Source organism: Atractosteus spatula, chromosome 5 (genome assembly GCF_055471065.1).
Source record: "Atractosteus spatula isolate fAtrSpa1 chromosome 5, fAtrSpa1.hap1, whole genome shotgun sequence".
Taxonomy (NCBI): Eukaryota; Metazoa; Chordata; class Actinopteri; order Semionotiformes; family Lepisosteidae; genus Atractosteus; species Atractosteus spatula.
In genome coordinates, this window is record NC_142710.1 from 49,110,557 (window position 1) to 49,137,709 (window position 27,153).

At 35.9% G+C, this 27,153-nt stretch overlaps 1 protein-coding gene across 1 annotated transcript in view; it reads left to right on the forward strand.

Moving 5' to 3' along the window:
• Positions 1-27,153, forward strand: part of tafa1b (TAFA chemokine like family member 1b) — a 160,218-nt gene that overhangs the window by 128,912 nt on the left and 4,153 nt on the right. The window contains exon 3 of the mRNA XM_088915798.1: positions 10,412-10,552. Coding sequence (XP_088771924.1) covers positions 10,412-10,552 — 141 coding nt within the window. The remainder of the gene's footprint in view (positions 1-10,411; positions 10,553-27,153) is intronic.

Genomic DNA, 27,153 nt, shown 5'->3' on the forward strand with positions numbered 1-27,153 from the left:
TATTAATGAACCCAGAGTTAAAGTGTGATATGGAAAATGCAATTTTCACCTGTCTCAAGTATAATTAAGCTGTTTATGATAAGATGTGCTCAAATTATTTATGCGAGTTGGCCTGACCCTTGTGTTTGTTTATCTTTCAATACATTATGATCTAATGGCTGTGGCCAAGCTGAGAGTCTCTCAAAGCCACTTGCTGCGGAGGCACTTGATAATTACCAATCACCAATGTCTGCATAAATTTCATTTCTTTTAATTCTGGTGAGGGAAGTGTATCAGGAGCAAATGTTATTACTATTGTGACAGAAGCTTGTACAGTGTAATTGCCTTCCTGTCAAAACTACAGAGATTTAAAAAGTGTGGACCCAGCAGTTTCCAAATTCACTAATGCCAAAGGGTGAAAACACAAATCATTAGACAGCACGCAGGAATGTAATTTTGAACTTGTTTAAGCTCAATGGTATACTTAGCAAGTTCCAAATGTGCTACTTCCTTATTCTATGCACTGTCCTTAGCTGTTTGAAAAACAGCTTGTTGAAATAAAAGTGACACCCGATGTGATTAACATTCACTAAGTTACAGATACAAATGCACAGATTCATAAATATCTGATTTATATGTAAATACCTAAATTTTATGCTTGAGGAGAGATTGCTCTTTTAATAAAGACAGGATAGAAGAACTAAAGAATGTGAATTTTCTGTTTTCCCCAGTGAAAACCATTTATTTTTTAAATGTATTTATTAATCATACTGTACATAAAGGTTGTCAGGAAGGAGTAAATGTGTTCTGTAAACTCAAAAGTGAATTTCATCCTTGATTCATAGTACCAGCTCTAGTTCATTGTTAACAGCAGATACTGTATGATGGTCTTTTATGTGCAACAGATGGGTGTAAGGTAGGACTGGGTACTATTAAGTGAAACGACATAGCATATGTAGCTTGATGGTCAGATTCAAATCACTGTCTTGGATCTCTGAGCAATGTCAATTACAAAAACCATGATATCTAAAGGCCAGGCCCATGTCATGAGTTCTCTTGGGAGTCCTGAGAAGTGATGTCACTGTGAGGCCTGTCGTACTGTTCTCCTCTAATCTTTACAATGACTTTTGACAATGGCTTTCCTGATCTGGGTCACAGTACCACTGTCCCTGTCACAATGAGGCATCAAAAATGCTATGCCAAAGGACCAAGGGTTTTGAACACTCCTGAGAGACTCATCTTTTGTTTTGAGGCTAGTGACGCAGTTTTATTTGATCTCATTTCCCATCTAAGTAGAATATGAATGTGAAGAATATTTAATACAAACTTTAACAGAAACCTGCTGTCCCTAACGGGCCTGTAGCCATGATGTCTCCTCTGTGGCTTCTCAAAAGAGTATTCCAATGCCTCATGTCAAGGGACCAGCATCTCAAATACAAGACAGGTGAGACAAGACTTGCAATGATCAGTTGCCTGTTGTGTTCTTGTATTCTGAACATCAGATGACTTTAACTCCCCCCATCAACAGACTAGTCTTTTGGTGCAATGAGTTTGACTTGATTCAGCTGTGTGGCTGAAGTGTTCAGGTAGCTGAAAAAACATTTCAGATTAAGGGTCTGATCATACAGTACATGTAACACAGTGTTAAAACTTTTTTTAAAAAATCATTAAGAGAATGAGACTAGGCTTGTGTGCTCCTCATTTCAATTATATTTCAATGAAATATGTTTCTTTTAGGTCCTTAATCCTTAATCGTGTTACCATATTCCACATTTAAAATGTAATTAATACACCATTGAAGAACAGTTTCGGAGTGCTAAATAGGCTAAATATCACTAGGTTTGGAGCCTCTGTGATATATAGTTAGAATTCATGTAAATGATATTCTCTTTAATAAAAAGATGAAGTGCTATCCACCAGTCAGCCTTTCTATTCTTTGCAACTGTTTCTCTTTAGTGAAGAATTTTAATTGGCTTTAGAGTTCATTTCAAACCTAAGTAAAAAAGATTACTGATTCCTTAAACAGTGGTCCTTTATCTAACAAATTAAAAAATACTTTGTCTTTTATACATCCATGGAGAACAAAATAGCACAAGGGGTTTGCAGAAAAATTGCTTTAACACATTCATGCGTCGTAACGAGTACAGGAAGGCAACTGAAAATCTTGGTAATGATAAATCCATTACAACTGAAGCACTCACATTATAACCAGTGATCTGATTACAGTTATAGTACATTATTTAGAGATTACTTTAAATATTGCTTTTGGGTTTTGGGGAAATAAATAATAAATGGGCTATACAGTATATACAGGGATCTCTGGGGTGCAGCATGTGGAAGTTTGTAGCATTATTCCATTTTTGCCCCTTATTGCCTTGCAATCAGGACACTGTCTACTTCAGTGCTTCTGTGGGAAACTCTTGCTTTTGCAATATTTTGTAATTCCAAGCTCAAAATTAAAAAGATGTGCATCAAACAATGGTTTATGGTTCAGAAATACATAATTGCTTAATATGCATAAAAATGTATTTCTTTGGCAAAGCAGTTAGTTTAAACAAAAGAAATATTGCAAAACCTAAATAAAACATAAATTATTTTAAACTAAAGTACATTTCATCGTATTTCATCCCCTCAGTGAAGCCACATTATGATTACAGTCTAAACTTGATTTTGTAGCAGATCACTTAAAGAAACAGAAGCACACGAAAACATCATAGTAGAATTGAACAAACCGCAATGTTGAAGACATTGGCCTAAATTGTTTAAAAGATCACTACAGATGCACATAAACAGGAAGAAAACTCTTTACTGAGAATACAAAAGGGACCTGGATATAGCAAAGCACAAAGAGTACACTGAGCTGCAAACACAAGTCAAGAAAAACTTCAAAAAGACAGAAAGAAATATAGCTGGATGAGCACAAAACTAATTTCAAGGGCTTTTTTAATATAGCAATAGCAAAAGATCAGTGAGGGAAGAAGTAAAGTGTTTTGTGGGATGTAACCCGATCCATATGAAGGATGAGAAGGGAATGTCAGACATTTCCAGTGATTACTTTACATAGTCATTCACAAAGAAGGAAATTAATAATATACTACAGGTAAACAGTCAGTCCCATTCAGTTCAAAACAATGAACCAACAAATAAATCACCTGGACTATAAAATATTTACTCACTTGTGCTCAATGAAGAAAGTTATTCATAAAACAGTTGCAAAAATATTTCAAATAACACTTAGGACAGGAGTCACGCACCCATTGGAAAATTCCACATGTGCTAATAAAAGATATGAAACAGAGCCAGGAAATTATAGACCAGATAGTTTTAGGCAAATTACAACTTACTCTATGTAAAAAATGTAACAAATTAGACAAGCACATTTAAATTAAAAATTACTGCACATTCTAGGAGCTAGTCAGCATGGATGTAGAGGAAGTAGAGCATGCCTAAGTAACCTATTAAATTTCTTTGAGCAAGTTATTAGTGTAGAAGATGCCACATGAAAGACTACTCCTCAAATTTAATGCTGCAGGAATCCATGTTAATGTCTGCACATACAGTATATAAAGAACTAGAGGCAGAAAACTAAGATAATGATACTGAGAGTTACCTCACAATGGGGTGAAGTGATTAGTACCACAAGGATCAGTTCAAGGACTACGGCTATTCTTAATATACAGTAGATCTATAAAGGATTCTAAACTCTGGAACAGTGAACGAAAATGTCAAATTCACAAAGGACACAAACATGGTGTTGCAATGATCGTAATAACACTGCACTGGAAGAATCAACATCTAAATGTTTATGTTGTCTCATGTTTTTATTCAACTAGACAGTGTAGAGAAGTGATAAAAAGGCAAACAAGTACAATGCTTGAACATATTGTTGAGAGTGTGGATTTATTTGGAGTCATGTTAAAATGACACAATGTGTTTGTTAGACCTTCACTGCGGTACCGAGTTCCACTTTGGTCACCATGTTACAGTACAAGCAAGATATCGCTGCTCTACAGACAGTATGAAGCGGAGCAAGCAATAATATTCCAGAGTCATAAGGAATGCCATATTCAGGCAGACTAAAGGAACTGAATCTTTCTAGGCTGGCATAGATATTGAATGACAATGTCATTCAGATATTCGGTTGAATTAAATATCATTAGTCAGTAAAGGCATTGATGAAGTCTAACCAGGGGACCAAAATTGTCAGTAACACATGAATGGCAAATGGAAATTAAGTTTAGGGCCATTACAGAGAGAAAACAGGAGATATTTCTTTAGGAGGGCTGGGGATCCAGATCTACAGTAACTCCCAGTTCCTGTGCTTGAAGCCTCCTCATCAGGATCCTTTTGGAAAGAGAAAAAATTCCTAGATCACTAAGATGCGAGCCTCAAAATGAGCAAGGTGGGCCCAGTGGCAGAAACACATTTTCGCTTCCCAGCCATTTTATTTTCTTTTTTACCATTTTTAAATCAAATGTATTAAAACAATGGTTTAACAGTGATTTCGCACATTCTAGTGTGAAATGCCACCTTCAAATGTCACATTAATGCTACTGAAATAATATTTATGATCATGTTTGAATCTGGATTACATCTGTAGCTTTATTTCAGATACGACAAGGAATACGTTGGGTTTTATGTTTTATGTGTCAGTTTCAGGTTGAGTTTGGTGATCTGAACATTTTCCATTCTGGTTAGGGATCTGATTCTCTTTCTCCCCTTTATTGGCTTTGTAGAGAGCGTCTTTAAAATTTACACATACTGTTTACTGTATACACATGTTCTAGCCTTTGTAACTAGCCAGAGTCTCTGATACAGATATTTTTTGCATTTGCTTTCACCAGAATATGACGTCTTGCCTATTCAGCACCTACTGCTAAGAGATTTTGACATTCAGAAATAAATGTCAAGTAGTATCTAGCCCTATGTCATTTTCAGGAAACCCTTATTTTTCCATTATATTTCAGTGTACAGTACTTTCATAATTCTCAAAGGCTTTTTGGTAGAACTTCCAAGTGACAATTTTCTTGTATTCTTTTGGTTGTATGTAATGTGTGGGTTCTGGGTAAATGCAACTTTCAGAATTAATATTAATAACTTCCTCAGATAGACCTGAAATAGACCTCAGATAGTTCTCTCCTCCACCAAGCGCCTACACTTTAAAACTTTGATGTGTCATTAATAATTTGCTAAATTATTTCATCTCATTTAACATTGATGTCACATTCCTTAAAACTAATATGTCTGAAAAGAATAAAAGAATAAAGGTGAATGAAAATATCTTACGTAAAATGCAGGGAATGTTAATTGTAGAACATCAGGTGAGGAGGTGAAACTCCTGTTTATAATGCTACAAGTTTCAGAATTAGTGCTACCAGCTGTACAAACACCAGCTTTTATAACTACTGATTCAATCACTACTGGTGCATCTTCTCAACAACATCCCCAACACAATCTTAGTTTTGCATACTTTGTCTTATCATGTATATTATTACAAAAGCTTTTCAGAATCTTCATTCAATAACAGCAGGTGTCAGCTATGTGAACGCAAATACTGAACACCAACAGTCAAAATATTCAGAGACCAATGTATCCAGAGCCTTTGGATATGTATTATATATATATACTGTAGGACTTTCATCTTGCAGGTAATTTGCCATCCTGCTTAGAGACTGCAATCATGCTAGCATAGAAAGAACAAATCTAAGTCATATTGGGAGAGGAGGCAATGCATCATGTTTAGCTTCATTATTAGTTATTGCAAAGTAGTGTCCTAGCAGGAAGTAATAATCAATTTTATTTGAAAGCTTGTACTTTGTTATCGTAATACAAAGACAGTCATGCTGAAGGGGGCTATTTCAGTTGCAGAAAAAGTACTAGACATTCGACACTGCTGCTGCAATCTTACTCATTATGCAGATTCTTCCCAGGTGTTATTAGTTTTTAAATGACAAAACTGCTCTGGGGAGACTCTAATTCATTCTTGGACAAGTTGGTTTCCTAATGCCGATGCACAAAGGGGGCTGTTTAAATTAAGTGTGTGACATTGCTATTGCTTCAGATAAGTAAGGAAGGGTCTTCAGAGGTTTATTCCTCTGGGAAAGAAAAATGGAACAATTTAGCAAGTTCTGTTACAGAAATGTCACAGGTTTTCAAGGTTCATTGTGGGTCATACTGTATCTTTAGTTTTGTTGTGTTATCAAGAATCACGAAATTTGAAGTAAAATACATTGAACTATGTACAAACTATGAAATTATTTGTTAATTCTATCTCTAGGTAAACAACAATGTATACCATACTGGATGTCAGACTTTACTTGGTTTCCCAACCAATTTCACTGAAATTAATGTTAAGTGGGCCTTACTGAAGTGAGTTCAGCAAGTTCTGTGTAGTGTTGTGAGATCAAATGCTCTATCTATGCTCATGATTAATCAAATTTCTTTTGGGCTTCAGAGTTCACATCTAGTATTAGTGCTGTGAGTTGACTGCAGAGAACTGAATACATTTCTAAACCATCATAATTAAGTGAAATCCTTAACTTCATGAAAGATCGCCTTTGCTCACTCAGCTCAAATAAACGTTAGAGTATATTTAGAAAAAAAATAAATTAAACAGAACAGTACATCTTAAAGCTCTGAACCAAATAAATGACCTTCACGCCATGAGATAATTCTATTATTTGAATTTATTACTCTGATCTTCTGTATTCTATTACATTTTTGTATTATAGTGTCCATATGAATATCATCAAAAGATCAAAGTGCACAAAATAACATTTATTATTAGTTGATGTCTTCATCTAAAGTGGCTTACAGAGAGACTAGAGTCTGAGCTTTGCATAATCAAGTCATTTACTATAAGCCCTTGCATCTGAAGGAGCACAGAAGAATCACAAAGAGGTTAAGTTACTTGATCAAGGTGACATGCGGTGAGTGACTGGCTGAGACAGGGTGTGAAAAAATAACAAGCACTTCATCTGAATCACTGGACCCTTAGCCTCTTCACATACTGGTTTTATACATTTTTATATTTTAGAAAACCTCAGCAGACATTGAGATTAACTGTTTAAACACAATTACTGTTATTAGACATTAGAATCCTTCCAAATTTAGCAGGTATGGAAAAACTCTAAGGTCCCAAAATAATTAATTCCATTATTTCTTAATCTTCTTAATGCTGCCTCCCCCTCTATAGGAAAGCAATGAATTCCATGCACACGTTCTGAAAAAAGCCTGTTCTTCTTATTTATCAAAAATCATTATGTGAACAAAGTGTAGATAATGTTATAACCAAATGCCCATTTTCCCATGCATTCAAGCACAAACCTATTCATTATGGCTGACCAATCATGAGGAGGGTCCATTAAGTCAGGCTCATTTCAGGCACAGATGGTCATGGTGGTTTTATATCTGCCTGGTGGCCAGAATAAGCGACTTCTATGTGACCTTAGACTTTCAAAGCACATATAGGCAGCCAGGGAGGAAATGAAAGCTTGTTTATCATTTTGATAAACAGCCACCCTCAATGCTGCAGGATGCTTTGTGTAACTCAGCAGAGCCAAATACTATTAAATTGTCATCAATGACAATGGAAAAAGTCATGTTTTCTTTCCTGAATCACAGTCGGTGATTTTGCAATGTCTACCACAAATCAGGCCTGCTGTTTGTGTTTCCGATGTTACATTGTTAATTCTCTGAGTACCGAAGCCAACATGAAAGGACAAAGCTTTTCTTGGAATGTTGAATCCTGTATTTTTTTAAGTACAAGCCTGGAAATGTGCAAGAGCTAAAAGAATATAAAGGGCACAATGCAGCAGAGAGCCTATCCAAGTTCCAAATGAAATATCGACTTTTTAGCTATCAACTTTCGTTCAAACCAAATATAAACCTGTTTAATATGCATATAAATATTAATTTCAATTCATGCAATGTGTCACTATAATGATATCACATTCTTCGGCAACTAAAAAACTGTCTTGATATGAAAGGGAAAAGAAGCAAATAACCTTGAGTTCAGCTGATAAGAGTGGTGAGTGGCTGCAAACAGCATTAATGGGGTGAACTGTGGTACCACATCCAAGGATGTTTCCCAGTCGCGTTATTAAAAATAGTCAGGAAAAGGCAAGCACTGAGCTTCAAGCGAGTTTAAACTGGGATACTCTAGCTGTGATTAAGAATGATGTCCCTTGGCACTAGGGAAGAATGTATTTCAGTACAGCAATTAGAAAGTGAGGACATGAAGGAAATAAATAACCTAGACTCATTACAACTATAAATGCAGGTTAAATTAGGAAAACAGGGGAATAGGAGACACGATGCCACTTAGGAGATAGATGTGTATTATGTAGAGCAATAAATGTTAAATTCATAGCAAAGAATGTTACATAAATAGCAAAACGTAATTAAGGGACTCCAAAAACCATAGACAATGCAAGTGCCACTTCTTGTATTATCTTACCTTAAAGCTCCTATTATGAATATGGGCTCAGGGTGCTGTCATGTTCTATGCTCATTCATTCTGTAATATTAAGTGCTGCCAGATAAGATTGCTCTGGGATTGCTGTGGTTTTATATTCACACTTCATCTAAGAGTGGAAGAGAACAATGTATTCAGTTCTATAGACTGCTTGACAGAAACATGAGGATTTCTACAACTTTTGCAGCAGTGGTATTACTAAACATAAAACAGCACAATTGGAAAAGCAGTTTTAAAATATTCCTCAAGAACACCAAGAGTAGTCAGTCACCTAATTCACAGGGCTTTCAAAGCATGCACTATTAACACCTTGAATTTTAAATTTCCATTTCTTTATTCCTTGGATTACATTGTGCCTTTAGTAATGGAAACATTGTTTTCTTAAATTAAATGGTTTCCTTTATACAATATATTTATATAAGAAACAAAATAAAAATTAATAGAACTATGAAAACCAATCATATCTTTACAAATCCAAAATGTTTCCTTCTCCCAATAAAAACTGGCAAGTTCAATTGTAATAAAATCTCCTTAAAGTGCTCTTTCTTACTGCAAAAGTTTAAAAATGAAGGTAATGGAAATTTCTTTAGTGTGATTAATAATTTCTGAAAATAAGGATGTAAATTTGCCCTATCTGAATCAAAAATTAAAATGACACTTTTTGAAAATTGTGCCATAAATGTATGCCATATTTGCAATTTAGTTTTTTTTTTTGCTTCGTTTTAGTCCATCTTCATTATGGCTTCTTATTGATTTTAAGCTGAATTAGTTGCTCGCAAACTGGCACTGTATATTAGGTCATGCACAAAATAACAGGATAAGTCTTTATTAAACTTAAAACAGTGTTAGAATAGGATTAATTTATCTACGAACACAGTGACATAATTGTAGCAAAGTTATTTGGTCAGATGGTTCGAGTTTAATTGTTAGATGAGAAGATGGCTGACAAGCTAAGATGAAAGGTTTTCCCTTGCCTACTTGAGAAATGTGGTGATATAAGGCTCCTTTCTAGCATCCCTGCCAGCAAAATTAGCTTTATGCCTTATAATTGTATGAGGGGACACTCCAATCCCACTGTCATTTTTCAAAGCAACAGACCAGGCTCCAGGAGGCTTCTGCCTGTTCTTCTTGATGAATCTCACAATCTCCCTGTCTCTCTAAGCACTTTGTGTTGATTTCCCTTCACTCCCCTGTTTGCTTGTAGTTATTTTACTAAACCGTGGACAGGACAACATGCCAAAGAAGCATTGTTTTTTTCCCCAGTGTTTTCAGAAGCTGTCAGATGTTTGTTTTGTTTTTTTCTTCTTGTGACAATCGTGTAACCTCTTTCTGTAATGGTTATTTAAAATATACTCAGATGCACAATTGAGATGCTTGAAACTTCAGAAGTGATTTAGAATAATGGTGTCATAATAGAAGGTAGTGCAGCTAATTGCTCTCTATCTCAGATCTTACTTCAGAGATCTGTGAGTGTCGTTCAATTACTCCTTTGTATCAGTGCAGAGCCCACATGCTGCATAAGGGACAGCTCAGATGACTGCTCCCTTAAATGAACCTTTCAGGCCACCCCACCAGAAACAGATTAGTGTGACTTCCAGAAAGGACACCTTTCTTATTTGCTAATCTGCATTGCAAGGTGAACAGTGATGGCTTTTGTTTTTAAATCTGGAACCTATTCAAAAGAATATCCTCTTTACCTATGGTTTGTCAAGTTCAGTCATGAGGAGGAATTGCTATCCACTTATTTTGTTTCTGATGTAAAGCAATGACATTTAAAGAAATGCAAAGTAAAGAGAAATCCTAAAAGTAGCTTTTTACATTCTCACACAACCATTGACTCCAAAAGCTCTTGTGTGCCCATTGTGCTCATTAAAATTGTGCTTTCCTGCATCACCCTGGAGTTCTTGACTCAGTCTGTTTCAAAGCCCTGGCAAACTCTTTTCTCTCTGTTGACAGAAGGAGGGACGTGTGAAGTTATTGCAGCACACAGGTGTTGTAACAAGAATCGAATCGAGGAAAGGTCACAGACAGTAAAGTGCTCCTGTCTACCTGGGAAAGTAGCTGGAACGACAAGAAACAAGCCTTCGTGTGTTGATGGCAAGTATTTTTTTTTCATTATAAATAAGATGGAAATAGTTGTCTGTCGTGCCTGTCGTTTTTGTCTTCTGGTATATTTGTTTTTGATTAAAGGAAGATGGTCTTGTATGCAAAACAAAATGAAACCAAACACAATAGCAGATAATGTATTAATAATGTACAGTAAACCAACATCAAAATCAAACCTAAAATAATTAAAACAACCAACAGCTAAATATGTAGCAGGTCAAATGCAACATATCACAGTGGGCCAGGCCTCATTGTCTCCCATCAAAAGCAAAACACTGCAGGATGGACTGTATTACTCCAGAGTTCCGATTCAAGTTCAAATTAAACTTTTAGTGGGTTTAAGACCACTGTAGCAGTCTCTTTGCATCCACATGTTCAGGTGGCTGCCAAGTTAACTGTGAGCTTGTAACACACAAACTACAGTGCCCACTGCCACTGACACATCTGTGTGGCCATTTATCTCCTGGGTGATGTCTTCATTGGGATCCCCACCTTCACTGAGGCGTGCAGTTCAATATTGCACATCACTACCGTCATCACAGCCCCAACTGAAGGTGGTCCTACTGCAAGAATGAGATGGGTAGGGACTAAAAATATTCAAAGACCTTTAAGGCTTTAAGGCCCAACTCATAATTCAATGTGAAGGGGTTGCTTTGGACAGCCACATACAGTGCCTTGCAAAAGTATTTACCCCCCTTGGACTTTTTCACATTTTATTGCGTTACAGCATGGAACCATGATGTATTTAACTGAGCATTTTTGCCACTCATCAGCACAAAGTACTCTTTAATGTCAAAGTGAAAAAATTTTTTTACTAAATTAGTTAAAAATAAAAAACAGAAAATAATTGAATGCCTAAGTATTCACTCCCTTGCTTTGACACACCTAACTTACCTCTGAAGCAACAAACTCTCTTCTCCAAGTCACGTAATTTCTTCACTGGAGTCCATCTGTGTGCAGTTGAGGTGTTTCACGTGATTTCAGAATAAATACACCTGGATTTTTAATGATAGACTTCACTGTGCTTCAAGGTACAGTATATTAAATGCCTTAGAAATCTTCTTATATCCTTGCCCTGACTGGTATTTTTCAAGAACCTTGTCTCAGTTGTGCTTGAAATGTTCCTTGGTCTTCATGGTATAGTGTTTCCTTGGACATGCACTAACTAAGTGGGGAAGCTCCCAGACACAGGTGTATTTGTTCTGAAATCTGTGTTGATAAGTGGCAAAAATTCTTATGGTTCCATGCTGTAACACAATAAAATGTGAAAATGTCCAAGGAGGGTGAATACTTTTGTATGGCACTGTACTGTGTGCTCTGTATTTGGCACTTGATCATGATCATGGCTGAACAAATATTTTGATGTTACTGTCTTTTTACACACAGACACACAGATATACAGTAAAGACAATGTACTATAATTTCGTGACTAAAAAAAAATCAACTCTTTTTTAGAGATGTACACTTTCGCAATACTGCATTGTGGTTTCACCCCCCCAAAAAAATCTTCATTATATAACTCTTGTTCTGTTATTAAATGTACTTCTTGCTAGAATGTAACTTCTATTTTCGGGGCTTTTGGGACACTTACTTGAAGATACCACTTTCGAAGTTACACACATAATTCTACTCAGCAAAGATTCAATCAGCCACACTGAATTATACTTACTGTAAAAGATCAACGGCATTAATTAGGTTGGATTTTAAAAGTTAAAGAGCTTTAAATTAGCTGAAACTTAATCAAGTATTACGGAACACTATTTATAACATTGAAGGGCCCTTTCATTGTGTATTTTAATAAAAAAATGTAATGTAAATTAAGCTTATTAGAAAAGTCAAGAGCTTGCCCTGAATGTATGAACTAAACCACATTACATCTGTATGTCAATATTAACTATATTAATATCCTCTTCTCATAATTATTGAACCAAAGGAAAGATGAACATACTGTACATATGCTAAAGAGAAATTAGAATCTAAGAATCTCTGGTGGTTTAAGGTTTAAGGGGAAAATAATTGGAATTAAAGGGGTTAAACAAAATGTGAGTTCCACAGCGCCTGTCAGGACCCAGAACTGATCAGCAGGGAGCAATGTAGTCCGAGGAGTAGGATAAGCAGCAATTTTCACAACTGAAAAAGTGCTGACCTCTTTACTCAAGAGAATGACCCTCCTGCTGTTCAAACAACAAAAAAAGAACACTTAAAAAAGGAAGAAAAACTACTTCTCATGAGATGTTGCACTCTAAAATCTTACCTTCTTGAGTGGGAAAAAAGTGGGAATACCTAGAGGACATTGCACTGGCATATACCTTCACTCCTACTGGCAACCTGTGAGCCGAGTGATGAAAGAAGTAACCAACGCATTTGAAGTGTTTGTAGGAGGAGAAAATACCCTGCTCTGAAAGGGATGAACACAACAATTCACAATAAAACTCTGCGTATTAATAAAGAATATAAATAATAATATACCAGGGTAGACCTGGGTTCCACCACAACCCTGAATTGAATGAAGTGGTTAAGGAAATTAAACTGTTATTAACTGTCATATTGTTTTACTTTCATACAGTTGAGAAAGAACAAATGTACTGTATGTGTTTGCCACGTTGATTACAAAAAAAAACTTCAACAGACTTCTGTACATTTTGCACTTTCTAGAACATTCTGGCCAAATTATGTAGGACACTTCTTAAAGTGGTACAATACACCCAATATGTTACAGTACCATGTGCGGTTTGTGTGTTTTTTCATAAGAATTGAGAAATATAAAAGGGCCAAAGTCTGGTGAGGACACATTCAACCAGCCATTGTTTAACACTATAAGGACACTGCACACACAGTATTTGAAAGTGATGTCAGAATGTGAGGTTTCTTAACATGAGCACCAGAATAAGCAAACAAGCTACACAGTATACTGTACCAGTGTTAATAAGAAAGAGTTATCTTATGTGGTAGTATTTAAAATTTAGTATTTAAACATAATGTTTCAAAAATCTGAAAATGACATATTGGTATTCTACAATGTAAAAACGTTTTTATAATGTCACTTCCCACTCTGTCTCAAGATTCTATGTCCTTTTTTACCTTTTTATGTTGTGGAGCTGTATTTTTTCATGATTGTGAAATGTGTACATTTCATGCTGTAAACATGGTGTCATCAGGAAGACATAGACAAGGTTTTGCCACAGTTATCACAATACTGATAGTCCATAAGGTGGCTGGACACAAATAAAATGAGATACCACTGAACTCCATAGATAGAAGTGTTCCTGTTCATCCTCCAGTAAAGAATAACCATCTTAATTTACATTACCTAAATACAGTATTTTCAAAAATAACTTCAGCAGGCAGCTTCTGTATTTTTTTTTCTTCTAAACCCAGTTCCTGAACCATCCTCCCTGATGCGGATGGTCCATCCTGCCTCATATTTCTGACCCAAACTATTGAATTACAACTTATTGACTGGGTCTGTGCCCTGGTTCTGGTTACGTATTGGCTGTCTTTTCCAAACGAACAGTATAGAGAGAAGCTGCCTGCAAAGCTTTATAAACCACCACTTCAGGATCGGTTCAAGATTGATCCTCACTAAACGTTTTAAAGAATGAAAAAACTTGTGTAACTGGTCTTAGGTGTCAGCCTCTTATGTTGATATGAAAACAAAGTTGCATTCAGTCATGCTGCATAAACATTATGAAAGACATTTTCAGTGACGTGATCTATCTCTGCCTGTGTAGCAATTAAGAGAAATCATGAGTAGACCTTCTGTCCCAGAATGCCAGCTCCTTGCTGTGACATTGAAAGTTCCTGAGTCCTGTGGAATGACATCACCATAATAGACATTGAACATTGAAAGACCAGTCACACCACAACAGAAAAGAGGGTTAAAAATTACAGGTGATCTAAAAACATTGTGGAAAATGGACTTGCAAATGATTTAGAAGTACGCAACAACAATGTGCTACTTATAGGTATATTTATTTGATGTTGCCAAAATGATTTTTAAATACCTTTATTTTTGAGTTAAATACCAAGAAATGCAATGGTGTCAAATTGGATCAAAATCAAATGCTAACCGCACAGGTTATATTTGGCTCACCTGCAAAGATCATAATAACACTTTTAGAAACAATAACAATTCAGTGATATCACAACAGAATAAGGATAAACACCATCTTGTCAAGAATCCAGCAGTCACAGGTGGCATCATTATGAAAACTGGGAAGCTGGCAGAAGTCATCATCAGATGTACAGGCAGCTCAAAATAACTACTGAGAATCAAAGAGCTGATTCTTCAACTAAAAGGTTTCCAAAAAAACAAAGTAACTGCCAAGTCAAAAAGGCTAGAGCCTTCAGGGAGGGCAGTCTGGAAAGAAACAGTGGAGGAATGAGCCTAACCTTTGACATTCAGCAGCTACATTTGCTAAGCACAGGAACAGCCTAGAACAGTGATCCTCACAGAGTGGTTCAGCCCTGCAGGCTTTATATACATAAACTCTATAGCTCTGCAAGACCAAGAGAGAGGATCACAAGGATAGAACAACTGAGCACAAGGTCATTCAACCCAAAGTCTCTGTCTCATCCTGTAATTCAAGTGATCCAAGTGCAATATACAGCTAATCCTGAAGGTTTCTTAAGAGGTCATATAATCATTTCAAATGTGAAAAATTCTTGCCTTTTCAGTTTATACTGTATATTCCAACGGCCCTTTATAGGGTATCTAGCTCACTGCTATCATTTCTGAAACTTTGCAGCTTGTCCTAAAGACAGAAAAGAGTCTGAAGAGGGACATTTCTAAAGCATCACATGTGCAGCACAAGACACAGAGACATCATGACATTCTACAGGAGCTGTTCCTGCATGAAGAAACATTTTAACAGTATTAGAAATGCTAAAGATTGGCAAACACCTCCTTCAGCTTTGCAGCTCAGTACTGTCAGTTTCATTTAAGTGTCAGACACAAGAAATGAGTGAGATGGATCAAACCCATTCACCACCCATTATGAGTCACTTTTATTCTGATGAGTTTTGCAACAGATCAGAACCCATTCTGAGTGGATCATGGGGCAAAAAGTGGGGCTGTGACCAGTCAAACAGTAGTTCGCAAGTACCGGTACAGTATGTATTTTTCGCAATAGGGGGACACTGGAGCTCATGGAAGTGAACACAGGACTCTAGAGATATTAGGTTGCAATGTGATCCACACAGCCTGAAAAATTTTCCACACATTCTAAAGTTATCTCACAGACTGATTCCTAAAATACGAAATTAAAAAACTCCAAAATGAATAAGTCTATTTAAGAATATACTACACAATACATAACATTGTTCAGTATACAATATCTAGTTCTTGAATGTTGATACTTCTGAATAACGCAATTTGGCCTTGATTTTGACAGACGCAATTGAGAAATGTAAAACGTTTATTTAAAAAAGATCAAACACTTTTTGTGCTTGAAATAAGAATATAATGGTAATAATGGGTTAATATGGGCTAATATTATTATGGGCTAATAATTATTATCATTAACCACAGTGAAATAACCTCAACAGCTCAAATTACAAATTACACGAGTTACGCAAGTAGTCCTTTACGAAGTGTATACACCAGTTCTACATTCTTTTCAAAGTAACACAAATCATGTAAATTGTAACATAATGCAGCTATTTCAAATCTTGTGTCACACCCTCTAAAGCCAGAGGGCGCTCCTACTCTGTCCTGTCCCTAGTTTCCTGTGCTTTGCTGTCCTTCTGGTGTCTCTCTCTGGGGCTATATATTTCCGGGTCTCTGATTCACCTTCGCTCAGCATTGACGTTTGGATGTCCTGAAACCCACATAGCATCCAGGTCGCCCCATGTCCGCTGCCTGAGGGCATTGGTTTCTATACGACTCCTGAACTGCTGAGCCCGGGCTAATCCCCCGTTCCGCCGCTACGCATATGGGTCTTTTTCCGCTCTCCTGCCGCTCCACGGTTCATCCCTTCCGACATCCGTGACATCTTACTTTTCCCTGTTTCCAGATTTTTGTAATAGATGTAGTAGCATACTTTGAAACACAGTTATATCCAAAAGTATATATCAGAGAGACTGATAAAGAAGATTTCAGAGCTTAAAGATAAATTTGGATGCAACATATGAGTAACATGTCTTGATTGTTAACAAAGAGTACAGATACGTATCACATGAATATTTTAAAATGATTCAATAAGCACACTATCCTCTTAGTATCGACACATTTATTTCAATTATTCACACATAAAATAAAATCTTCCCACCTACCCCCCCCCCCAAAAATAAATACAGACAGCCATTTAAAATGTATACAAAATAGACAAGTTCTATTACATTGTACTTATTTTATTTTAATTTACGGACTTAGTAATTATTACAAGCATCTTTACTTTTTTATTTTTTTTCTTTAGATTTTGCACACTTCAGGAAAAACAAAAAGTGGTTTTAAATCCAAAGAGTCAGCTACTCATCCCTCTAGTTCCGCTACGGCCTAGATAAGCAGCAATATTCAGGTCCAACATTATTAATGCTCTGTCTTTATGAGTAACGAGCCAGCCTGGAGAATTATTTCACACTCCTGGGAAAATCTATGGGCCTCATCCTCCTGCTCCACTGCTGGAAACAATGCCAGAGATCCACATTTTTCAAAGCAGCGAATGTGGACGACTATATTTGTCGAACGGTGCAATTTCCCAGAACAGGTAACTTGACTAACATTAACAATTGTAAAAATGTACGCACAAAATATTATATAGTTACAGTAAGTCTTTCTAAGTTGTGAGTGTTGGTAGAAAGAAAGGCCACAAACCAACTTAAAATCTTATTTTATTGTTTTTTTTTAATGCAAGCATTTGTTTTTAAAATTAAATGACATAAGATTTAATGGTGTAGCTAAATGGGGCACTTGTGTTGAAACCAGTGTTTAAGTGTCAAGCTAATTAACATTCTGCAGCTATTGATTATTACCTTTGACAAGGAGAAAACATGTCCCAATTCTGTCAGAAGCAACAAATGTCTATAATAGCTGTTATTATAGAACATCATTTTTAACACAACCAGTATCCTATCACAACCAGTTTATGAACAGAATATGGTAAGGATAGCCTCCATTTACCACCCAGGATTCTCTACACAAGTTACAAAAACCCACGTTTTATAGTACCTTCCAGAGGTAGGTGATAGCAACTGATGGAAAAAAAATCCTAATGTTCAGCCTGAGGCTATTAGTGCCATAGATGACAAGTTGTCAAGCTTTATTTGATAGAATCCAGTGAAAAATGTTGTGTGGAACTAACTGGGTGACAGGGATATAAATCCAAATTTCTTAGATATTATACCGAAAATTGCTGAATTATTCATAATCAGGATTTATTTCACAAAACAGCCATATAAAAAATAAATTCAGGGAAGATAGCAGAAAAGATTAAATGTGTTATATAGAAAAGCTGATCCACAAATGTTCAATGTAACCATCGAATCTTAGATAATGCTGGCTTTAATTAATTTCAGAAATATGCTGTCTTAATCTTCTATTATTGATGAAATGTGAGTCAGCTAAAATCAACTACCTAAAACCACAAAATACAGCTAAGAGGTTATCAACTGTTGTCATTGTGTACTGTACATCTACAGCCACTAGAATTTTACGTTCTTTGAAAATTGAAAACATTCCTATAAATACAATGATCTGATACATAAACACCAAATCAATAGAAAAATCTCTTGTATGACGCTCTTTCCATTTTTTTTCATGACAGTACCCACAAGTATACTGTTGTGTCTGTCTGCTCTAAAACAGTGACACTTTACATTCTGTATATACAAATGTAGCAATCCCAGAAAAGCCTTTTTTTCTATGTAGAAAAACAGCATTACAGGAGAAGGGGTGTACATTTGATTGCCTTTTAGTTCTCATCTGTACACAATTTTCTTTTTGGACTTACACAAAAGATTTATTCAAAACAATGTCTCTGGAGTGTGCTCATTTTCTAAAATTTCCACTACAAAGACATTTCTTAAGGCAGTGTTCTGAATACAGCCTCCTGTTTCAGTTATTCCAAATATCATGTTGCACGGGTAGTTATGGCACTGTAGTGTACACGTGTCTATCTGTATATCCATTTAAACCCCAGGCAAATGAAAAATGCAGATTCAATCCTCAGATGGTGCTTGATGCTAACAACTGATTCTCATTAGTAATTGTTTCCTACTTTATATGACTGTATTGTAAATTTACAGATTTTCCAGCTGTTCATACATTTATTGTGGTTATGGGACATTTTAAAAAGAGGACATGTTTTATTTAAAGTTAGAAAATACAAAAAAAACATTCACATACAGTGTGGATACATTGTACATTCATACAGTAGTTGTCTTCTGTTAGGGAAAACTAAGTCAAAATACTTCTTCATCACTTACTACAAAACCTTTTGTCCAATATTTAGTATTTCAGGTTTGAAATTACTTTCAGTTTATTGAGTTTTATTTAACAAAACAAAAAAACACAACAGAAAAGACATTGTAGAAAGCATCACACCCCCTCCAAAAATATTAGAATTCAGAGCATTTTAGAAATTGATATTAAACTATTAACAAGTATTACAGACTGTTAGAAACTTTACCTTCATTTAGTTTTGACATGCAAAGTGGATTTCAATTATACTGTACACTGACTGTTCAGCACTGTGTAGCTTCTTATACACATGATATAAGAACCCTTAAGAATTTTAGAAAATCCATGATACTATATGAATTATCTTCTGCTTCCTACAATAATACTTCACTATCAGCCTAAACAGTTGTGAAATAGATGTTTAGGAGGGTTACCTAAACCTCCAGTCAATCATGAACATATTTTGGGAGAATAGCACTTGTGACTAAACCTTAGACCTTGTTGTAAGCACTTTCGAACACAGGCAACAGGTTTACATTAAATCCTTATCAAGGTAAACCTTTTACTCTCAAGTATTGAACCCAAGCACAAAGTAAATGCAAAGTATTTATTTAGGAAAAGTGCAAACTAGTAAAGCTTGGTGTGTCCCTATTGCTTTATCTTGGATTCTGTGGAGAATTTGTTAAGGTGGGGAGTGCTGTGACCCTGCTCTGAAGCTGATCTGGCATGGCGATGGAGCTCAAGTAGATGGGTTGCTGGCTGAAGAGGGTGGAGCAACATATCAGACTTTGCGTCCCTGGTCCAGTTCAGCTCTTTGCTATTTCTTCTCCTTGGTGTGCTGGCTTCTTTGGGTCTTGATGTCCAGTCCTCTTGGGCCTAACTTCTTCCAATTCTTCAAGGCTTTCCGGACCTAACTTCTGTGGTCATGGTCCTACGGTAACTTCTAAATTGTGGTTCTTGGCTTGCTCCATTTATTAACCTCAAACAAAGACATTCAAACATCTTGTCTGACAGGGTTCTAGTTGGCCAATTCAAATCTGAGATTTGCATAGCTCTCCTTCAGTACAGAAGAGACAGGATAAAATGTCCAGTATTTATAAAAACTCATAACTTCTTCTGTGTAATACAAACAAGTTTGATAATTAGATTTCTGAACTTCATGTTTTGCCTATTCATTGGATACCAAACAAGCATAGCCCTCTTGTTCATGAAATAATTATGGTGTCTTATATTGTATTTTAATGGAATATTTTGGGTTTAACCTTTTGTAAGGGAATGAAGTATATAATGTGGCAACACATTCAGTACTTCATGCAGTCTTTTATCATTACAGAATGAAGGATGCTATTTTAATGGATCAAAAGTCTGATTTGCTATTTCACCACTAGAGGGGTGACTCAGTTTTCCAAACCTAGACCCTTAATCAATGTGGATGGATCAGAATAATTCCAAATCCTTTCAATAATGCTTGTTGTAATCAGAATTCTGACTGTTTCATCTGTCTTATTATAAATAGTTTTTTTAATTCAAGACCAAACAAGTGATATCTATGGGCATTTGCACAGATATGCCTTGTTTCTTGAGTTTTAATGCAGCTGGTTATGTTTGTTTTGAGTATGACCACGTGATTTCTTCATTTTATATCAACAGAAAGGTAAAAAATGGTGTTTGTAGTACATGGGGTTAATATATATGGATGAATTTAAGGTATGGTTGCACAGTTTCATGAAACTGAAGCTTAGCAAAAGTCCTTCCTTGCATTCCTTGCAAAGCAGTGACTCCAAATTTATGGCCTTGTCTCTGGTGTTGGGGAATCTCTTCTCTTCGCTTGAGAATCACCAGGCCTACTTCATTCATTGCCAAATGTTTTTGTGGCTATGTCTGTGTAACTCTTACCTCTCTTTGGGAGAGAGGTTTACAGTTCTTCTAGCCTTTGTGGATCAAAGTTCAAAGATCAGTTATGACTGACAAGGATCTAGTCAGTCATAATGTTTCTCATTTCTACACTCATCAGTGTATCGATTATAACGATTTCATTCAACTTTAACTGACTGTTTCTCGTGTTTAATTTGTTTCTCTTTTACTGGCATGATATCATTCAGAATATTATGTGAGGGATATGGTAATGGAACTATTTACAGTAAAAAGGCCAAGGAAATCTTAACCAGTCCATCAGTATTCCTGGTGGAAATAGTTTTGACAAGGTAGAGAATTTTTTCTTTAACTGTACTTTTTTACTTAACAAACATAGCCTCATGTAATGAAAATATTTTACACTCGGTATGTTCAGAGTACCAGATAGATTGACAGGTTTTAAAAAGATTGACATTTTGTTTAACTTATGGGAATTTCACTTCACGCTTAATTGCCTTTTCAAAGCATCAGTATTGGAGCAGATGATAGCAAAAGCGATCCTGGGGGGTCAAAATCCTTACATTACACAGTACAGTAGTATATAACTTTAAATATGCAATGTGTTAAGATTTATAAAGATAACCTTTGAATACTTAAATAAGCATTGGTCCAAATATGCTGTTTGGTGCTTAGCATGTTTAGAAACATAAAACTTTGTCCCAGGATTAAATCCTAAAAATACTAATGAGCTCTACTCATCTATTCATTACTTTCTACAGTTTATTTCTTATCAATATGGACACAGGAAGCACCACACGCAAGTGATTGAGTTGCTGTAGCCATACTGGTTATATTCTTCATTCCTCTTTTAGTTTGCAGACCATCCATCCTTTTTCTAGCCACTTTATCCAATACAGGTCGGGGGAGAGCCGAAGCCTATTCTGGTAAACAATGGGCAAAAGGGAGCCCATCACAGGGCAGACACAAACGCACACACTCGCACCAGGGACCGTCGGATACATTCCAGAACTCATAGGAATGTCCTACACTGAAAGAACTGAATCTTTTCAGTCCTGAACAGAGAAGACAATGAGGTGATGTGATCCCATTATTCAAAATCCTCTAAGTCATTGATAAAGTCAATGCAACAGATTTCTTCAGAATGAGCAGTGAAACAGAAACCCGTGGAAACTCTGTTGAAGTGCATTTCCAACCCAAAATTGGAGGCATATCTTTATGGAAAGCATTGTGGGAATATTGCACAAGCAACCTTGGGCAACATTGCCTCCTCTTGTTTGTAAACTTTATGTTTTTACAGTATACCTTTTTACCTTTATTTTTTAATATTTAAAACAAAGATTCAACACTATCTATAAAACCATCTTCATTTGTTTGAACCTCTGTTCTGCTGTCCTGATTTTAAGAGTCTGCAGTTTCTTAGCTAAAGTGGACACAGTTATGGTGCTTTTCAATGATTTGCATACAATAACTTGCACTTGCAGAATTTCTCTGCAGTGTGTTGAATAGCTTTACAGGATCACATTTATCACGAGTCCACAGAGATTTCTATGGACTAAGATCTTAGGCAAAAAAAACAAAAGAAAGGAAAGGAGGATTGCTTTGTGAAGGACTGGTTTTTTACACCACATTTATGAAGAGACCATTACTAAGCCAGTAACTTTAGTGAAAGTGCCAAACAGTAGGTGCTACGAAATGAATCTCGCATTTTCCCTGAAGAGAGCATTTGTACCACTTCAGACTGCTCATTCATCATTGCTCTTTCCCTCATGGCTAAAGAAATACCCTGTGATATAAGGGCATGAGCTACTGTACCTTTACTGGTTTAAAAGCATCACCTATAGTTAGAAACTTCATTCTCTGCCTTTCTGTAAGTTTGAGATACTGTATACAAAGAGGAAGATGTCACACTGAACCCATTGACATCCCTTTCTAGGCACAAGTACAGGTCATTGGAGAGCTAGTATTGTAAATAACTGTTTTGCACAAGGTAGGTGCTGGAGTAGTTCTGAGCTGGAGGTGTTCAAAACATCCATTAAACAGTTTTGTTTCTTGCTCACACTGTCAAAAAACAAGCATTGATGAAAATATAATGAAATAAGCATGAACATAAATTTGAACACATTTGTTTAATTCTCCATTTAGTTCATTAACAGTTCAAAAAAATCAATGAGTCATTTCTCATCAATGGGGCACCCATTGGTAAATGTCTTCTGTTGATTGTAATTTGTTCTTAAATACGATTATTTACTTCATTTAATCTATTCAGAAAAAACTTTCACGCCCCATTTAGTTTAGGAGCCTCTCAGCTCCAATGGAGCAAAATTATATCAGTGGGAGAAGAAATATTAAATTAATATTTCTTTTCAAGGTTCAAATGGACAATCTTGGTTAAAAAAAACATTGATTAATTACTGAAGGACTCAGATACTGTATAATACTAGACTTTTGTAAAACTACTTACGTACATTCCTTATCTGCTTGAATATAATTCAAATTTACAATTTGAAAAAATACTGTACACCATAATTGTCATAAACCTACAAAGAAATGTGTTTTTAAAATCCCTGCTAACTACAACCATATATTATATTTTACACGCTGCACTATGGAAAGCCGAACAAAGCATTATGGCTATTAATTTGGTTGACTCTTTTAACTGCCAACCCAGTGCAGAGATTAAATTTCATTAAAGAAGCACTATAAGAGTGTCTTAGGAAATTTCCTAATATGATTAGCTCATTTTATTAACTGCAGTAGTTTTTTTTAGCAAACTGTTCTTCAAAGGAATATTGCTGAGTTGATGAAGTGGTTATCATTCAGATCCATTGGTTTCATGGTCCCATGGTCTGTTTTCCCTATATTAGAGCTTCAAATTCACACTGGTACATCGCACTGGAGCTTAAGCCCCAGCAGTCACCCAGAGTCACTTACTGTAGTTGTTAAAAATGATTTTTTTCTAAAGTTAGTCTGAGCTGATGGTTTCTAAAAATGAAATAATTGTATAGTACATGTTTATGTACAAGTGTCTCACACTGTATTATGCTACAGGAAACTTGACCACCTGCTTTTTAAATGACAGAATCTAGTAAGATTATGTCAATGTACAGTATACAGTATATAGTACAGATCTATTTAATACTTTTTAATCAGGCACCTCAAATTTGTATTTACTCAACATGGCTTTCTTATAATGCTCTAAAAGAAAATTCAGGTTAGAAAGATTTTTCCCCTTTTCATTTGGGTTGGGTAAGAATTAGGTAAATTATTTTCAGGATCCCAATGAACATGTGGGAGGCAGTTTGCAGCTGGTTACAAAAATCAGAACCTATTCAATGAATCAGATTCAAATCTGCACTTTAATTCAGGACATCTGTAATATTTGTATAATCTTTATAATATTTGTATATATCTTGTATATTTTCAGACTTAGAGCAATATTACCATTCTTCAAAAGTGCATGAAAAAGTTTCCCTCATGTTTCCAAAATTAAGATTTAATCCCATTTGATTGGTCAGTTACTACTGAGCTACTATGTCCACACAAAATGACTATTGTACTACTTAAGTCTGCAAAATTTAGATTTTTCAGTGAAAATAAGACAAATTAATTTTAGAAGTGCAACCTGATTAATTCAAAAAGAGTGAAAAACCCCTGCAATTTAGTTTACAATTACTTTGTTCAAAATAAGACAAACTTAAGTTTTACAAGTGGGCGGATGGTGATCTTTAAGCAATTCTAATGAGCAGATAATGGTTTGGTTTGATTGCTGGTGAGACACTGATGTAAAACGAAACAGCTGCAAGAATATAAAAAGAGTTTGCCATTATCTAGTGAGATACATTGATTGGGTCAAACAGTAAATTAACAGCTGTGGGAAGCCATTAAATTTTAAACCTAATTGTTTTCCTCTCTTAATTTCTATTGGTATCAATCAATAGATGGTGCACAAAGCCTGAAGATGTTATTTAATTCTAGCCCACTAATGGAAAACCGACATGTTAACTGTCAGGTTAAGATGAACATTCAAAAGTTTAAACTTCAATAAACGTGGAAAGACGACTCCCAAAAGTATGAAACACACAAAATAAAGTTTCTTATAAAGGTAGCATAGAAATTCATGTGAGAAGAGGTCAAAATGCCGATGTGAACGAAGCTACTGTATAGAGCAGAATTGCTCAATTTGAGTGCCTTCATACATTTATACGGGGTACATGTATCACAGAATTTGGCAAGGTCATCATTTTAAAATGAACAAATTAAAATGTATATATACAGTACAATTGCTTTGCAGAGTAAATAAAGTTTTGCTTAGTACATTGCATGAGACATTGGCCACACTCTTAAGACTGCCAAAGTGGGAATTGCATGTGATGGGAGTTTAGTTTTTCAGGTTTGACAGAAAAAAAAAACAGGGAACATGAGTGGGCGACTAAGCTTTCTGATGATTTATGAAATGGTAAATAATTTAATCCTCAACAGTTCCAATCTTCAAACTCCAGCATGCTGATGATACTACATTATGAGCATTGACAGAAACTGATCTCCAGACAATTGTCAACACACAGTATAGGTGGGACTTACTGTACATTTAACATTCAGAAGACCATGTCCTCTCCCATCAGCAAGCTCAAAATTCACACAAACTGGTGCCATCGATTCAGATTCACGAGTGTCTTCTTTCATAGAAGGCTGATGTTGATGACGATGTCCAGCATCACCTGAAATCTGACAGATTCAGCCTTTGTCCTTCTAAGGAAGTGGGGATTTGAGGATCACAGCATTAAAATCGAAGCCAAACCGATGGTCTGTTGTGCAGTCATCGTTACAACGTTGCCGTAAAGGGGTGAAAAATATCCTTCAGCATTTGAAAGGTCATATCACCAATGCAAGTCTGCAGTATATTTTTATGTCATGTAGGCAGACAAATGCATCAACGTTCTCTCCCTAACAGCTAATTCACCATCTACTCTTCATGTTGCTCATGTATTCCAATCGTCAGCCTTCCTTTTCTCCCAGCTGAGCCAAGACAGTCACTCCAGAGGAGGTCAGAAGAAACATTTTCAAAATATGGTAAAAGCAATGATGAAGAAACGCAATATTGATATAAACTCCTTGGAGACTACGGCCCCTCACTGAACCTGATAGAGGAAGAATATCTGGGAAAGATGCCCAGCTCTTTGAAAGCCAGGGAATGAGTCAAAACGTCAAATGGAAGTCAGAATGAGTAAGCCGTGAGAAAGCCATGAAAAGTTCAGTGTGACCTGATTATGCAGTACAAGGCCAGATATATACTGAGACAATACCTGCTCAACCTGGAAAGTACACGGATCCTGTATTGGTCTTATTAGTGACCTTCCAGTTCATTGATGACTATTATCCTCAACCGCAAGGGATAGTCAATGAAATAAATATATCTCTCATTCCTGACCTTCATGTCCTTCTCACACTCTGTAGTGCTAATAAACTTAAGAATTCATTATAGCTGCCTTTCATCACTCACTAAAAATAAAGCCTTTTGGCCTTAGGCATACAGTCTTAGACTGTAGAGGTCCTTTTCTTTTTTTTATTTCTGGGGAAATGCAGGAGATGAAAATGCTTTGTATAGGAAAATATCAAATATAACAAAAAGGCATAAATTAAAAAAACATCCTAAACATACACATATATATATAAATCAATGTGTTTAATATCACGTTTTTGTCGTTCGATGTGTGAATACATGAGTGTTGTTTTTCTTGTGACAGGATCTGCATTGAGGAAGAGGTGATGCAGCTCTCAATGCATATCATTAATCTTACATGCAAAGTCAGGCTCCTCATATTTCAAAATCTTTGGAGATCTGACTTTTTAATCTATACTCCTTCCTTTTTTCCCCCTAAAGATTGATTTCTCTTTCCAAGTAATACTTTACAATTTTCAATTTAGAAAGGAAAGCCACATTCAAAGTGTTGAATATAAATCCATCTCAGGATTGTAATGAAAAAGAAGTTCCTTGCTTCTTTTTCAAAAAAATAAAAATGGGTAAATAGAAAACAGCCCCTGTGCATTACCATGCTACAATATCAACTGGGAGACTGAAGACAGATAACATCACCTCTACTTCTAATGTATTTCTTACAAAATGTATTAACCCGGTATTATGCCGCTTAAAGATGTGCATCAGTAGACACAGAGTTCCCCTGCTAAATTAGATCTAGCCTTACAGTAATTTATTTTAAGTTTATGGCTAGAAGTTCAGGTTTCTACCTCTCAAAGCAAGAGTAGGCCAGGGCTGTTGTCAAGAGGTTAGATGTTAGTGTAGGGCGATATAAGAACATGG